The sequence below is a fragment of the Podarcis liolepis genome (genome assembly GCF_965112155.1).
Source record: "Podarcis liolepis genome assembly, chromosome: 3".
Lineage (NCBI taxonomy): Eukaryota > Metazoa > Chordata > Lepidosauria > Squamata > Lacertidae > Podarcis > Podarcis liolepis.
The window spans coordinates 34362531-34379347 of NC_139557.1; the positions used below are offsets into that span (position 1 = coordinate 34362531).

The 16817-nt window shown below is 40.5% G+C and overlaps 1 protein-coding gene across 2 annotated transcripts in view; it reads left to right on the plus strand.

The window, feature by feature from the left end:
* Window positions 1–16817, plus strand: part of LRRC1 (leucine rich repeat containing 1) — a 63573-nt gene that overhangs the window by 23112 nt on the left and 23644 nt on the right. For both annotated transcript variants that reach the window (XR_014524278.1, XM_083495996.1), the window contains exons 3-6: window positions 2023–2101; window positions 4213–4302; window positions 14880–14936; window positions 15199–15262. Coding sequence is in view for 1 of the 2 variants with exons in the window: in XM_083495996.1 (XP_083352122.1) it covers window positions 2023–2101; window positions 4213–4302; window positions 14880–14936; window positions 15199–15262 (290 nt within the window). In the remaining variant the exon portion in view is untranslated. The remainder of the gene's footprint in view (window positions 1–2022; window positions 2102–4212; window positions 4303–14879; window positions 14937–15198; window positions 15263–16817) is intronic.

Sequence of the window (16817 nt, forward strand, 5' to 3'; positions counted from 1 at the left end):
AGCATTTCACTTGCAGTGATTAATGCAAAGTTATATCGAACTCGGTAGCATTTTAGTGAAGTAGTGTAAATAACTAGCATTACATTATGTTCCTAATTAAACTTGTACACTTCTTTAAGATTAGACTTTAAGATCAGCTATGGGTGGGTGCAATTCATATTTGAAGCTGTGGCAGCAAATAATGAGAAGACAACTGTGCCTAGAAAATGGAAAAAGGCATAATCTTAGGCCTTGCCTGCTGTACATCCACCCATATACAGTGGTATCTCTGGTTACGTACTTAATTCGTTCTGGAGGTCCGTTCTTAACCTGAAACTGTTCTTAACCTGAAGCACCACTTTAGCTAATGGGGCCTCCTGCTGCTGCGGCGCTGCCAGAGCACAATTTCTATTCTCATCCTGAAGCAAAGTTCTTAACCTGAAGCACTATTTCTGGGTTAGCGGAGTCTGTAACCAGAAGCGTATGTAACCCGAGGTACCACTGTACCATTTTAACAGTGATGGTTAAAATGGCACATTGACTCTTAGCAACTGTTGTTCAAGGGCGATGGAAACTGTAACTCTTTGAGGTGTCTCTTAACACCCCTTAACAAGCTACAGTTGTCGGGATTCTTTAAGGGGAAACCGTGACTATTAAAACAGTACAAGAGCGCTTCGAACATATGGTGTGCATGTGACTTTATATGCAGAAGGCTGCTTGCTTGGTTTTCTCGCTTCAGCTGGCCTAACATTCACTGACAATGTGCCTGTTTGCGCTGTCCTGTGTCACACAGTTTATATAGCCTTCTTGTTCAGCAGTGTCTGTGTACTGACTGTTAGCCAGAGCATCTGTATGTCACATGTTTATAGAGCAGCATTCATTGGTGTTCAGGGCTGGATATTCCAGGGGATTTGAACTGGTTAACAATGAGTGTTATAAATTACCGTAATCTTCATATTTAGCTATCATGCAAGCGCAAAACTTAATATAAGTCAGACTAAACATTCAGGGGGGGAAACCTATCTGACCATAAGAGCTGTTTGGCAGTGGAACAGACTCCCACAAGAAGTGATGGACTCTCCTTTCTTGGAAGTTTTTTAGCAGAGGTTGGATGGCCATCTGTCATGGATGCTTTAGCTGGGATTCCTGCATTGTAGGGGGTTGGACTTGATGACCCTGGGGGTCCATTCCAGCTCTGTAATTCTATGCTTTTTTTCTGCTTCAGCAATATTTCATTATGTTCTTATCATCTGCTACTTCTGGTTGGTTGGGGGAGCGTGTGCGCGTGTGTAGATTGATATTATCCTGCCCTGCTTTTATTGTCCAGTGTATTTTATTTTGCAATTAAATTATAATGGCAATCTAGAATATATACAGCTCCACCTTTTTAAACCTTGTTGAGAATCTCCTTGCCCTTTGCCTCCCATTCCACCTCCAAGGAATCTTCTGTGGTGTCCCTGAGTGCATATTGACTTTTCTTTTGAGGTCTGTGTCAGAAACTGACTTGGTTCTTCATGGCTGTGATTATACTGCATTCCTCTTTCCAAGCTACTAAAACAGTCAGAGGCTTGTTTTCCTTTTCACCTACAGTATGTGTGTGTGTTTTAAAAAGAACAGGAATTGCATGCAACTTTAGCTGTGTTTAACACTGCCAAGGGTGTGTTAACATGAGGGGAGAGAAAAGGGTGATGTAAAACACAATGCTAGTGGAGCCATAGCGGTTCATTTTGGATTCCACTGAAATCCCTAAATGATAGATATTGGTTTGCATTTATATATAGACCTATCATTGCTTTTATTTACCAGACAGGATCTTACAAAGTTGTATTGCTTTGTAGGATCTAAAATGCAGTGAAGGTGGTATTTGCTCATTACTCAGAGCAGGCCCATTGAAAATAATGGTCCTAATTTAGTCATGTTCATTCATTTCACTGGGTCTGCTCTAAGTAAAGCTGAGTTGAATACCATTCTTTGATTTTGAAATAGAGATGGTATGGTAGATTCTTGGTTGCTGTTTCTTACTCTTTGTTTTCTCCCTTGCAGATATTCCTGAAATCCCTGAAAGCATTTCCTTCTGCAAATCATTACAGGTAGCAGACTTCAGTGGGAACCCACTCACTAGGTAATCTTCATAAAATGGAATGAATGGTAAAATTGCAAAAAGTGTTCAGGTCTTAGAAGTGTTGTGTGTAAAGGTAATCTTATATTTGGCTTGAACTTGGCAGTTTTCTGTTGTGCCCTTCCTCTGCAGGAGCCCATGGTGGCATCAAAAGATTACAAAATACAATAATAAAACTTGAGGGCAGAATCCAACACATTGCTAAATGGAAGCATTCACGTGGGGAACAAGATTCACTTGCAATACGGGACTTGCACCCCTCTCTTCCTCTCACACCTTCCTCAACCTGTTGTGGGGTTCCATTAACTTCCTGATTGAAATTAGAGGGGTAAAGGTGGTTGAATTCCCATTGTGCAAGTGGATCTCATTCTGCATACAAAACTGCTTTGTTGAATCCCCAGTAGTTAAAAAAGTAATTGAAAAATATGAAATGAAAAGTGGATGGACTACTTTTTGAAACACATAAACCCAATGACTGTTACTTTAAAAACAGAATTGATGAATGGTGGGAAGGCCATTAACCTTCTGGCAAAAGCCAGTGAAAAATTCGACATTTCTGTGCTGCTTAATGCAATCTCTTTTTGTGGCAGTGAACTGTTGGTGTGTGTATTGGCAACTGTGTTTCTTTTGTCTGTGCCAAAGACCTGCATCCCCCAGAATAATAGGGAACACTGATTCAGATGAGCTTACACAGAAAAGAATTGGGGGGAGGGAATGTGAGAAGCCGCTCAAGAACTATTAATGATTTGTGAGACTGCTCAGGCATGTGGGCACACACCACCTCTAAACCAGGCCATTATTTTTTTAAGACTGCAGCAGCTGGTGGAAATTAATGGCTGAGCGTGATGCATAAATGCTGAAGGAAAGTGGACAGATTTCTTCAGGAACCTCTGTGCTACTTTTTGCATGGCGTTGTGTGCTTCATCACAGGATGCAAAATACGGGCACCTCATGACAATTATGAATGGCTTCTGTTTTTCTCAGCAGAATGCAAGCAATTATATATGTCTGGGGGGAGGGATGTCTGCTTTGTGCATTTTACCAAGGAAAAATGGCAGTTTAAATGTGCAGCATGTGCTGCTCAGAACGATGCAACGATGCAAGGGATTAATATTTCTTACCTGTTCCAGAATACAAAATCTCAAGTGAGAATGGGGCAAGCTGATCATATTCTGCCTTGGGTGGTCCCTCATGCTGCCTCCTTGCTTTTTTCAGCCCCTGAACATTTGCACATTACAATTGAGGCAAGCAGTGCAGCCTTAGTTAAGCTGCAATACTTCCTATTCTGTTTATCGATCCCATCAACAACTAACTGCTTCCTGTTTAACACACAACATACATTTAGACAAGAACAGAGGCTGTTTATCGCCTCCTAAGGGGCTAATTATTTACATGGAGAAAGTGATGTTAATCTTTCTTTCACTGCAATTAAGCCTTGACTGAACTAGAGGATCATGAGAGATGATATCTAATCTGCTGCAGATTCTTGTATTGAAATGAGCTCCTGTGAATGACAGCCATCTTCCTCTCATGCAGGGCTAAGAAAAGAAGACACAGCAGCTGATTGATGTTTGCCTTTTGTCAGTCTAGTTGGATTCAGTGTTGTGGCTCTGTTCCACTTTAATGAACTATTGATTTGTTTTTTTTAAAAAAACAACAACAGCATGTGCAGTGTGCCTTGTTGCAGGCCAAGCTGCCTGGTTGTAAGAGAGAGAAGGCTTTATTTCCCCCCTCTTTGTCCTTGAGAAAACAGTCATATGATGAAATCAATCCAAAGGAGGTGGTGGGAAGAAAGGCCCTTCCAGCAACAACACATTGGAAAAGAAAATATATGTTAGCACACACACACACACACACACACAATCATACACAATTAACAAAACTGAACCACTTAGCACAATTTAGATGATTTACTTTTTCCATTTGTGTTTGAACAAACTGGCATTTTGGTTTTAAGGATTGCACTGGAAGAATAGCAGAGCAAAGTTCAACTCCTAGCTGCTACAATGTAAACCATGCAGTGCTTCTCCATGGCAAGATGCTGAGGAGAGAGAGAGAGATGGAAATGTCCTTTTCTGCTGTCCTTGGCTGATCTGTACTTTCCTTTTTTCTAGGTTGCCTGAAAGCTTTCCTGAGCTGCAGAATCTAACATGTCTTTCTGTAAATGATATCTCTCTACAAGCATTACCTGATAACATTGGAAAGTAAGTTCATTTTAAAATAAAATAAAAATTTGATGCCTGAAATTTGTCAATGGTGGATTTTATGCGTAAGCCTAAATACCTGTGAACATGGTATAGAAAACTGGTTGTTTTTTTCTCAGGATATTTTGCAAGTATCTTTTAGGTCATCTAGAGCTGAGGTAGCATGGCTATCAGGTAAGCTGGCAAGTCTCCAGTTCAAATTTGCATCCCACTATCCATTCATTAATGACTTTTAACCCTTATTTTAATGCAGAATTCTCCTTCTCTTGTATGAAGTAAGTCCTCTCTCTCTTTCTCTCTCTTTCTCTCTCAACATATGTGTACAGATACAACACTTCAGGCTGGAAGAATGCCTTGTATAAAAACTCACCTAAAATTCATAACATTCAATAGCTCATGGAGATAGTGTCCCAGTTCAGACAAATTGAATGCTCATGATGATTTAGAATAATGAGCTTTCCCCTCTTCTTCCTGCATGTGTGTGAGGAGCAAGTTTTAAGGCTTCCTGTCACAATTTTTAATGAACCATAGTTTTCTGTTACATCCAAACATGGGAAACTGTTATAACTGCATTTGGTTCAGGCTAATCAAACTGTGGTTTCAGATTCTGGTTGATTAACTGCCTAGAACAAACCAGTTTCCAATAATTGAATGTAATGGAAAACTTTCTAAATCTGTTATCGGAAGCTTTACCGACACAACCCACTGGGAGAGCAGAGTTGAAGACCACCTTGTTCCTGTTGGCTTTTTGCAGTATAGTGACACTGCAGAGAGCTTGCTGGGGAGATCATGCATTAAAAAGAAAGGACTCAAAAATAACTTAAAGAAGGTTTTAATAAGAAAAACAAAAACTCCATTAACACTAAATACATCAACAAACCAGACCCAACCACCAACCCATCCCCCAGGGTAATGGGAGAGCTAGATGCTGCTCCTTATATACTCTACCCAAATGCTGACACACCTTAATCAAATACAACTCAGCAGCACCTGCTATGTTACACAGCTGTAAAGCTGGGTCTCATTATCTTGCTCTGGCCCTTGCTCCGGCCCCTTAAAGACATACACATGGAGTGGAACAATGATGAACCTTTACATTTAAAGAAACCATTCAACATTTCCCCTGCGGTTCATCATTGTGGAACAAAAACATAAAGCATACTTTGTACATGTTTTTCATGCGTAACCTTTGGAAGTGCTTTAGTAAAAATGTCCGCAATTTGATTGTCACCTGGAACATATTTAAATACAACCATTTCATCAGCAATTAGTTTCTTTACAAATTCTAAACGTAATCTTAAGACTCTAGTGCGCTGCGTATTGGTCTCTGAACACAGGATAGCAAGTCCACTCTGGGAATCAAGGTAAACTTTTACTGGTAGTGTTACTTGCATCTGTAGGTCTGCGAATACTTGCAAATACCATTCTACATCACGAGTGGCCTGAACGCATGCACATAATTCACTCTCAGTTGTGGAGAGACAAATAATGGTTTGTGTCTGGGACTTCCATTCAAATGGACAACCGTTATAACAAAACACCATACCAGACACACCCCTGCAATTATTTTGTTCCACTGCATGAGATGCATCGCAGAAAATTTCAAAACCTTTATCAATATTGGGTGTAAACTGCAACCTATAATGTTTGGTATGTTTAAGGTACATTACCACTCTCTTAAGAGCAGAGAAACATTGTGTAGTGGGCTTTTCCACATTATGATGCATCTTTTAACAAAAGCTTAACTGTTTCATATTTTACACTTAGTGAATAACACAAATCATAATCTTCACCTCGAATTTGTTGAAAGCCCCTAGCAACTAGTCTTGCCTTGTACCTTACAACTTCATTTTTGTCATTCATTTTAACTCTATAAACCCATTTTGAATCAATAAGTCTCATATCTGGGGTTTGTGGTACAAGAGACCAAGTGTTATGCTCTTTTAAAGAAGCTATCTCAGAGTTCATAGCTTTATACCAATTTACAGCTTGGTGCTTAGGTAAATTCTGAACATCATTGTAGCTTTTTGGCTCAAAAACCACCTTATTGGCATACACAGTATTAAAGTGTTCATCTGCGAAACGTTGTGGCTTCTGCCTCTTTCTATCTGAACGTCTCAGTCCGGAAGGAGAGTCAGACTCCTCAGACTTAATGGGACTCAGTGAACTACTAGTTTCAGGTTGTAAATCATCATTGTCAGACTGAAGAGGTGCCTGTAGGCTAAGCTCACGGTCAGAAAACTCAAGAGAATCTAACCTCCCCTCAGATGTCTGTGACTTTAAATCATCAAACAAATTATCAGATTCAACAGGCTTTTTGTCTTTTTCTATTAATTCAGAATCACCATTTCCTCCTGCTGCTGCTGCTTCCTCTTCTTCCTCAGTATCATTTATACCATCAGTATCTTGGAAAACAGCAACCCCATTCCAATTTACAGTTTGTATCATGCTTCTGGTAATATGAAATTTGCCAGTTGCTGGTATGTAAATTCTGTACGCCCCCTGCTGGTAGCCCATTAATTTTCCCTGGACACTACGCTCACCCAATTTTTGCTTAGCGGGATAATGCATAATTACATCTGAACCCCAAATACGTAGGTATTTCAGATTAGGGCGTTTTTTAAACAGCTTCTCATAGGGGGTGACATCTAAACCAGAATGATAACTGCGATTTCTAACATAACAAAAAGCATGGAGTGCTTCAGCCCAAAAGTCTTTGGGCAGATTAGCATCGTGCAGATAAGTTTTAACCCCTGCCTGCAAGTCACGCTGCACAACCTCAACAAGCCCATTTTGCCAGGGACTTCGGGGGCAAGATAACTCATGAGTAGTCCCCTGCGCTTCCAGGAATTTCTCAAAATCCTCAGAAACAAATTCCCCGCCCCGGTCAGAAAACAGGTTCTTAATAGGTTTGTTAAAGTGCGTTTTTACCCAGTTGCAAAAAACCTTGTACTTCTCAAATGCTTGGGACTTCTCAGCTATTGCATAAGTCCAACAATATCTACTATACTGGTCTATCAGAGTAAGCCAGTACTTTGAACCTCCTAATGATGGTGGGAGTGGCCCAACTAAATCACAATGTACACGCTCAAATGCCTCAGTTACTTTCCTATCTGAGCACCTACCCTTGCGTGCAACCTTAATCTTATTCTTGCAACAGGATAGACACTGCATAAAGAATTTACATGGTTTTAAGTTGAGGCCATTGACAATATTCTTTGTCTTAATTACATCAGCAAAATTCAGGTGTCCCAGAATTCTGTGCGCCACGTGGATACACCCAGAATGTGGCCTTACATTCCTCAACCCCTGGCTTGACTGTGCTGCTCTGCAATTTATAGGCAATTGGGAGTAGGTGCGAAAATACAGTCTATATAAACCATCAGATTCCCGGGCATACAATAGACGTTTGTTCCCCTCGAAAAACTCACACATAGACTTTAAGAAACGCACAGTTATGCCTTGACGTGCAAAGCACCTTACTGACAATAAATTGTCCACTGACGGGCAGTAAATGCAGTTTGCTATTGTAATGTTTAAAGAGTCAAGTTTAACGGTACCCCTGCCAAGCGACTGCAAAACTTGTGAATTGGCTAAATGTACATTACCAATTTCCTCTTCGAAAGAAAGAAACAAGCTTCGATCATTGCAGACGTGCTGAGATGCACCTGAGTCGACAACAAAAGACTTCCACTTGGCACCTTTAATTCTTTTACGATCTGTAGTCCGAGCGTGAAAAGCTCGCGGCTCGTTTCTGTCTCTACTATACGATGCCGGCTGCTGGGCTGACGACCGTGATTGACGAACAGAAACAGGCTTGGGAGTACTTTGCTTTCTTTTGGATCTGCAGTCCCTTGCAAAATGTCCTTGCTTATTGCAGAACCAACAACGCTTTGCAGCTTTAAATGCAGTTGTATCACCACAGGTTTGCATATGGCGTTCCTCATTCTTTCTGGAAACAGGAGTGCTTATGGCACAAGCCTCCCTTCTATCCAACTCGCCCATTAATCTTGCCGTTACCCCTTCCACAGATAATTGTGCTGGTGGAACGGCAGATATCTGGCTAGCTATACCATCAAAGTCCTCATTAAGGGAACAAAGGATGATAAAAACATACTGAATATCAGGTACCTCCATGTCCCTTCGAATTAATTCGCCACGTATTGCCTCCAGACGTCTCAAGTGTGCTGCCAAATCACCACCAGGCTGCAACTTCGTCTGGTACAACTGCTTGAAAAACGTCAATGCAGACGCTGACTCTTTTCTAACATGCACTGCTGCAAGACTGTCCCACATTTCTTTGGCAGTTTTCTTATTTCTTATATAGACTACTTGCTGGTCGCTGACTGCCAAATTAATTATCGCCCTGGCTTTTGCATCTCCTTTCGACCAAGCATTAGTTACAGGGTCAGGAGGGTCATCAGTTACATAGGTCCATACTTCTCTAGAGGTCAAAAGTGCCTCCACCCGAAAAGACCATAAACTATAGTTCTCATCTGTTAGCTGTGGGAAGACCAGAGCCTTCTCAGCTTCAGGAACTCGGTCAACCATTCTGGAACTCTTCCAGTCCCACAAAAACTACGCTAACAGGAGAAGGAGTTTTCAAACCTTTCTCAGAGTCCAAAAATATGCAGTCATCCACTCAGCAGCTGGGCCCATAACCAAAGATGTTGGCTTTTTGCAGTATAGTGACACTGCAGAGAGCTTGCTGGGGAGATCATGCATTAAAAAGAAAGGACTCAAAAATAACTTAAAGAAGGTTTTAATAAGAAAAACAAAAACTCCATTAACACTAAATACATCAACAAACCAGACCCAACCACCAACCCATCCCCCAGGGTAATGGGAGAGCTAGATGCTGCTCCTTATATACTCTACCCAAATGCTGACACACCTTAATCAAATACAACTCAGCAGCACCTGCTATGTTACACAGCTGTAAAGCTGGGTCTCATTATCTTGCTCTGGCCCTTGCTCCGGCCCCTTAAAGACATACACATGGAGTGGAACAATGATGAACCTTTACATTTAAAGAAACCATTCAACAGTTCCAATAGGCTTTTGGGAACTGACTGCTTTAAATGAAAGGGCAACTGCTGTGCTGTTTTTATCGCAATTATGTTTTAAACAGCTTTTATGTATGTATATAGTTTTTATCCTATCAAATTTTAATTGTCTTTTGATGCTTGTTTCTTCTATATTTCTTTCTTTTTTTAAATCTGTAAGCCAACTTGAGTCCCATCAGGCAGAAAGACAGGGTGTAAATAAATATATAAGAACTCTATATAATAGTTCATAACTAAGCGATGCTTAGTTGATCACTTTTATGTGGACACTATTATCCTAAAGCCTTTGAACAGTCTCAAAAATATGAAGTTCCATATCTTAAAAGAAGCATATGTTTTAAAAAAAATTCCCCTAGATTTATATAAAACTGCCCAATAACTTGTTTTTCTGGGTGGCCAACCATATAAAATGCCACAAGACAATTAAAAACCTTTCATAAAATAAAAGCATTTAGCAGAGGGTTTCTCAAACTTGGGTCTCTAGCTGTTTTTGGACTACAATTCCCATCATCCCTGACTAGCTAGAGATGGTGGGAGTTGTAGTCCAAAACCAGGTGGAGATGCAAGTTTGGGAAATCCTGATCTAGCACAATTCAGGATTCCACTATCTTTTGGATCCCATTTCCTGGGCCTTTTGATCTTCACCTGACATCCTCCTCCACTTGCCCCTCTTAGGGAAGTTTGGAGGGTGGGGACAAGGGGAGAGGACCTTATCAGTTGTGGCTTCTCACCTGTTGAATGTTCCTCCTCAGTTAGATCTGCCTGGGACCATCATTAACATTCATTTGGTTACCTGGTGAAAAGCCTCTTTCTGCTCCCAGCCATTTTATGATAATTTACGATAAAAGTTCTATTGTTTATTGCTAGATGTTGCCTGCTGCTGAAGTTTTATTTCACTGGGTTTATATAATAAAAGCAGAGCAAAGAGCCCCCTTAACCTACACATATGCACAAAAAGTATCTATAAATACACTTGGGTAATATTTCAAATCAATAACACCTTCAAGAAAAAGATTACTGCCTTTGTGAACTCAGGGAGTCAAAGCACTTTTTAACTTCCCATTGCAATTGTTGATTTTAGTACTTATTGAACCAAAAACAGAATTCACTTCTATAAAATTAGAGGTTCTCCATAGGTAGAACAGAGGGAACATGAAGCTTAAAAAAAACTTTTGTTCTTTTTGCTTTCATCTTTTGATAATTGTTTTCTTTTACATAATGGGCATGTAGTTATGCCCACATACAAACTGAGGGGGCCTGATTCAACTCGCTGTAAAAATAGCGCAGTCCCCTGACCTTCAGGAAGTACTTAAGATCTACTTGGTAACTTTGGTATCACTTTTTGTTGTACAATGAATATGAGTCAGTAGTTTGTTCTGTGTGCGCTTGTCTGCGTGTGTGCGTGCACACACGCTTATGGGCTGGCATTCAAAAACAGGAACCAATTATGTATAAAAAAAATTCCTTCCAGTAGCACCTTCAAGACCAACTAAGTTAGTATCTGAAGAAGTGTGCATGCACACGAAAGCTCATACCAAGAACTAACTTAGTTGGTCTTTAAGGTGCTACTGGAAGGAATTTTTTTTATTTTGTCTATGGCAGACCAACACGGCTACCTATCTGTAACTGCAATTATGTATAATGTGTGTTAAATACAAATGACACCTGCAAATAAGCATACAGAATTGAATACAGAAAAAGGGGAAACATGGCAAGAAATGTGATTAAAAAGAGTAATTCTGTGGGTTATGTACGCAAAATATATTCCATACATTATATTCAGTTATTACATCTCATGCTCTAGCTGCAGTTCCCTGTCTATTTGCAGAGGAAACCGGATATGGTTTAAAATTAAGTGAGTAGGACCCTTGGCCTCCCTCTGTTATGTATGCTGGAACTGCTTGTATGATCAGGTTTCAATGCATTATACGTGATAGATTATTAGTAGAGTACTGGTTAAGTTGTGTGACAGCTTGTTCCAGATATCTGGAAATCTGCCTGTACTACAGAAGAGCAGTACAACTGAGGATACAAATTATTCTTTTTAAATCTGCTGCGACCCACAGCAAGTATTTATCAGGAATCAGTGCTCTGACAGCTAGGTTTTCAGGTGCAGTTGGGCATGGTGGAAGCTTCCACTGTTTGGGGGATGCAGAGATCTTGCTCCAAAACAGCTCTAGGTCTCTGGGAGTCTTCTGCCTTTTTCACTTCTAGCTATTGAATCTGTTCTCTTAGGCTCTTCCTCTATTCATTTTCCACTTCACAAATTTCTCAGGTGCATGGCAGGCTGATTGTTATCGCATTTCCTAGGAATTTGGGAATTCTCAGGATGTTGATTCTTCCTGGGGAAGGCTGCATACTATCTATCCCCTGGAATGCCACGTGGAATTTCACTTCTGGGGTTCCTGTGAAGCCTGGAACTTTAGAGGTCTATGGTTCTTATCACTGGTAGCTTTTTTTGATAGTGCTATAGAAGCAAGAGTTTTAATGTCCTATTTGTTTATTATAATAATTAGCAGTTCATCTCTGTTCCCACCCTGCTTTCTTCCCTGTAGTAATTCTGGAAGAGAGTCGTCATTCATTCAGACCAGTCATTTACAGGGCTGCAATACATAAATAGGGAAAATAAAGACAGCAGTAGAAATAGCAAAGGCAGCAAGTATATGGGGATAGAAAAACATACAATTGTAGAGGCATAGTATATTATAATATACTTGCTTCATACACCACACAGTACATTTTGCTTGACTTATAAGTATGTGTTTCATGCATAGCTACAGGACAGCTTTGCTGAGCCACAGTAACTAAAGATACTGCTTGCTTCTTCGGTTTCTTGTATCGGACAAACTGAATTCTCACCTACCAAAATGGTATAGGAAAAACGAATTATAGATGTCTAGTAGGAAATAGATAGGTCTGTGCACTTCTATACATACCCAGGGTAGGTGGACCTCAGCTTCTAGTTATGGTTTAGCTGCATTAATAGATAGCTACATTACTTTTGAAATATTTGAATGAAGCCAGCATATTTTAAGCGCTGCTCTGATTTGAAACTGTGCCAGCAACTTGGTTCTTCTGAAAAGGGCATGTTTTGGAATGTAGCCCCCACAGGCTTCTAATTGATCCCATACTCAAAAGTAGAAAAGACATCTGGAATGCCGAGGGAGAAAAACAACAATTGTAATTACTTCAGAAATTGCATACTCCCTGTGTTGGCTTGGCAATATTTCTTGCATGGAATTTATACTTGAACAGAGCTCTGAAACACTGGACGTTGGATGGGAAAACATTGGGGTTTTTCCTCCCAAAATGTGTACATACTGTGGCAGTATACTTTGCATTTCCTTCCCCAAAAGAGGCAATAGTGAATGATACACCTATATGTTACTGCAGAACACCCCGCTGTTCTAAGTTCACAACCCCATGGCTTGAACTGGAATCTGGGCCCAGGGAGTTGTGCCAGCATAGCAACCCGAGATTAACACCACTGTGCTTTCAACAGAGGTAATGCACAGTTTGAAGGACCCTGTGAGAGAGACAGGGGAGGGGAGATATCCCAGGGTGAGAGACTGGGAGAAGAGAGGGATGCTTCCAGGTGGGAGCTGGGAAGACACATCTTTTCTGTATGAGACAAAAGTTAAGGTACATTGTGAGAGAGGATTTTGTATTCTTCAATCTCTTCCATTTCCCCCCCCCTCTTCTCTTCTCTCCTTTTATTATTCTTTGTGTAGATTAGCTGGTCTTTTATTGTATAGTGAAAAAATGCGATAAAATTTCATTAAAAAAAAACAAAAACAAACCAGAGGTGATGTCAGGATAGTGTCTACTCAGCTGTCACATGACACAAAAATGACCAGAGGGAGGGCAGAGCTGGAATGTGACTAGAGAAGTCTCAGATGCCATTCTGAGGTTTCCTTGGCCACCACTGAGACAGCTATGATAATGTAACCCTATGTGTGTCCGAATGGTTTCCGTGGAATTCAGTCTACAAGGAACGTAACAGGGCATGGCTGGCCTAGACATATTCCTAACCACTGTCACTTTTGAGTACAGTGACAATACATTTCAAAGGGTGGGTATAGTGTGAAATTGCAACCAAAATTTATGTGTGAATTTGACTTTATTCAGTAGCGACAGGGAGGTCTCTTTCCCACTACACTATGCAATTAATTCTCTTTACGTGTTATTAGCATAACAGTGTTGCAGACCAAACTTCTAACTTTGCATCTCACAGGCTTATGGCTGCAGTGTTGGTGACCCTTCCCCTCCCCACTTTTACCCATGTATTTATCTGCTAAGTGAAGTAATATTTCATGCATCTGACCAGCTTTGGCTGTAGCCCATGAAAACCTACGCTTACAATAACATTGTTGTTCTTTACAGTGCCACAGAGCCCTTTGTTGTGTCTTTGTGCAAAAATGACTAGCATGGCTGCCCCTCTGGAATTTAAGGCAGAGGCAGCTATGATGCAGAAAATATGGGCATGCATTTCTGTTTTTTGTTTTTGTTCAGGGAGGTTGGAGGATTAAGGCAGATTACAGCATTGGGATAATGTCCGATACCTTGTGTTCCATTTGGTCCTAAATAAAACCCTGGCCAGGGTGGGGGAATTGTTTGTTACTATGGTGATGATAGGCTTTTACTATGATGGGAAGTGAGTGGAAAGCTTAGCTTAGTCGTGTAATGCCACTTACAATGATGAACACTCCATAAATGGGAAGTTATGGATAGCTGGAGATGCGCTGAACCAATAAATGCAGTTCGTATACCAAAGGCACGTTTTCTTTAATTGAAAAAAAGGGGGGAAGCTTTACACACTGATGCCTAACCATTGCGTGACACATCCAGGCAATTCATCATTTTCTTCTTGTCTCTACTCCACCACTCATTCAAAAACAAACATTTTCAACTTTGAATTTAAGTGTGCGTGTTTTCATTCATTGTCTGGGTACTCATTTTAAAACCACCAGTTTTGTTTAAAATAGGTTCTCATTTGCCTTAACACATTCTCATTGCAAGAGTTTGTCCTTATCTATGTGTTCCAGATTTTATTAATCTACACAGATTCACTAATAGCATTAGTTTTCTTTTAGTATTGAGTTATTGGTGTCTAAGCAATGTGAAACATGAAATGGATCAGTCTTTTGCAATTTGTAATAGCACTGTAAGGAGGTGAAAATCCAGGTTTTTCCTTAATGTTTTTTATTGATCTCCGTCCCAACAGTTTGAGTGATGTGTATCCACCAGTGCCTTTTCTTGTTATTGTGATATGTGGAAGCTCTCCCTACACATCGATATAAGTAAATGATCTTGTATTTGCCATTTACTCTTCATGGCTTTTGAAGTGGGCATGAGTCCATGAAAAAGATTATGCCATAATCTTTAAGATGTGCCATAAGACGCTTTATTTTTGCTGCAAGAGACTAATACCGCTACCCCTTTGGAAATTATTTTTAATGTTCTTTTTAAACAAAGACAAAGGATTAATGAGGTTTGTTTTATCTTTTTTAGCCTTTATAACCTGGCATCACTGGAATTAAGAGAGAATCTGCTGACATATTTACCTGAGTAAGTTGTTCGTTTTAAGTTTGTTTTGCATTCATAGCATGAATTGCAGCATTTCTGCCTCCCTTTCTTTCTCCAACCCCATTCTTTAAATGAGTCATTCGGTACAAAGAGATGGCGCTGGAACGCAACATTTTCATTAGCATCTTTTAATTTAATTTGTGTGAATGTTATTCAACAATTAAGAGGGGAATGCCCTAGCCCTAATGCTAATAGGCTGCTTTTAAAACCATGTGTACAAAATACACTATTCTTGTTTTCCTAGGTCAGTTGCCCAGCTGCAGAGACTAGAAGAGCTAGACCTAGGGAACAATGAACTTTATAATTTGGTAAGCTTCCCACACTTTCCTCTGGTTTATAGTGTTGGTGTGTTAGTATGCAAATTCCCAAACTGGTAACAGTGACATCTGAAAAGAGCAAGGCTTCCAGAGCGTTATTTTGTACTGATTGCAATTAGCGCTGTTCGTTCCAGTAGCATTTGGAACTGTCTTTGCTTATTGGGACCCGAAAGCATCTGTGTTTGAAGGGCTGCCGTATGAGCTGTGGATGTGAATAAGGAACCTCTTGCAGGGAGACTATAGAAGGTTATTGGGGAATGTAACTCCATCTTGGGTACACAAGTGCAGCACCTGTTGCTCATGCTTTATCAAGAGAAGAGGATCTAATCATGTGGTCCATGGATGAGAAGCTTTTAGGAATAACAAGGGTTTGCAGATGGAGCTTCCAAGCAGCCATCCCATTCAAACGAAATGGAGTGAAAACAGCCTCTTGGAGGAAGGCTGTGGTTTGCTTCCACTTCCTGAAGCAGAATAACCAGCAATCTGCTGTTGAGACCGACTGCCCTCCAGTTGGCACCTTCTCAACATCTAAGAAGGAAAGCCACCACATCTCTTATAGTCTGTCAAAATAGGACAGTGTTAAAACATGGACAGTTGGTCTTAAGATGTACTTTGGAGAGAGCTTGAAAAACCCACTACTCTGCTTTCCCACTTTGAGTTCCATGGGCTGTTCACACCATTGTCTAGTCTAGGATGATCATCTTTTTCTTTTTACAAAAATTAATACTAATGAAATGCGAACTCACTGAAATTACTATATGCCCACATGTTCTCATACATACGCTTTTCTTGGGTGAAATGGAGAGCACTTAAAATTAGCATTACCTTTCTTCTGTTTGACTTCTTTTTCGTGCAGGTAATGTATAAATGCACACATGACATGTATACAGCCATAGAAGAGCAGTGGCGTAGCGTGGGGGGTGCAGGGGGGGGCCCGGCCGCACCGGGCGCAACATCTGGGGGTTAGGGTTAGGGGGCGCAAATCCACGGGTTAGGGGGCGCAAATCCACGGGTTAGGGGGCACAAATTACTTGCCTTGCCCCGGGTGCTGACAACCCACGCTACGCCACTGTAGAAGAGTGAAAGGTTGTCACAACTTGGTGATGCTTCCTTGTATAGATTACTGTTTATGTAGACTCGCCCATCGTGTTCCCTGTATAGATTATTTTTGTAGGCTTGTCCTTCTAGTCATCGCCTCTAAATTCTTCTTCGCCTCAGCTTTCCAAAACGATATTTCCCTTCCCCCTTTTTGAAAATTTGCAAATTCTTTTTAAGACTTGCTTTTATGCCACTCAGTTTGTAGTGTTTTTCTTTTTAACAGTCCTCACTAGTGACAGAAATGGCAAGCACATCAAGAGAAAATCCCCACATGCCCTCCTTAACTGCTTTAATGTTTAATTCATGTTTAAAAATACAGATACACACACACACTAAAATAAGCTCAAACTGTACAGTATGAAATCACAAATTTAATATATATATCTTCCCCAAACTAGGCAAGATTAACATTCCAGCTGCTTCTCTTTTTTAGTTCCTTTCCCCCATC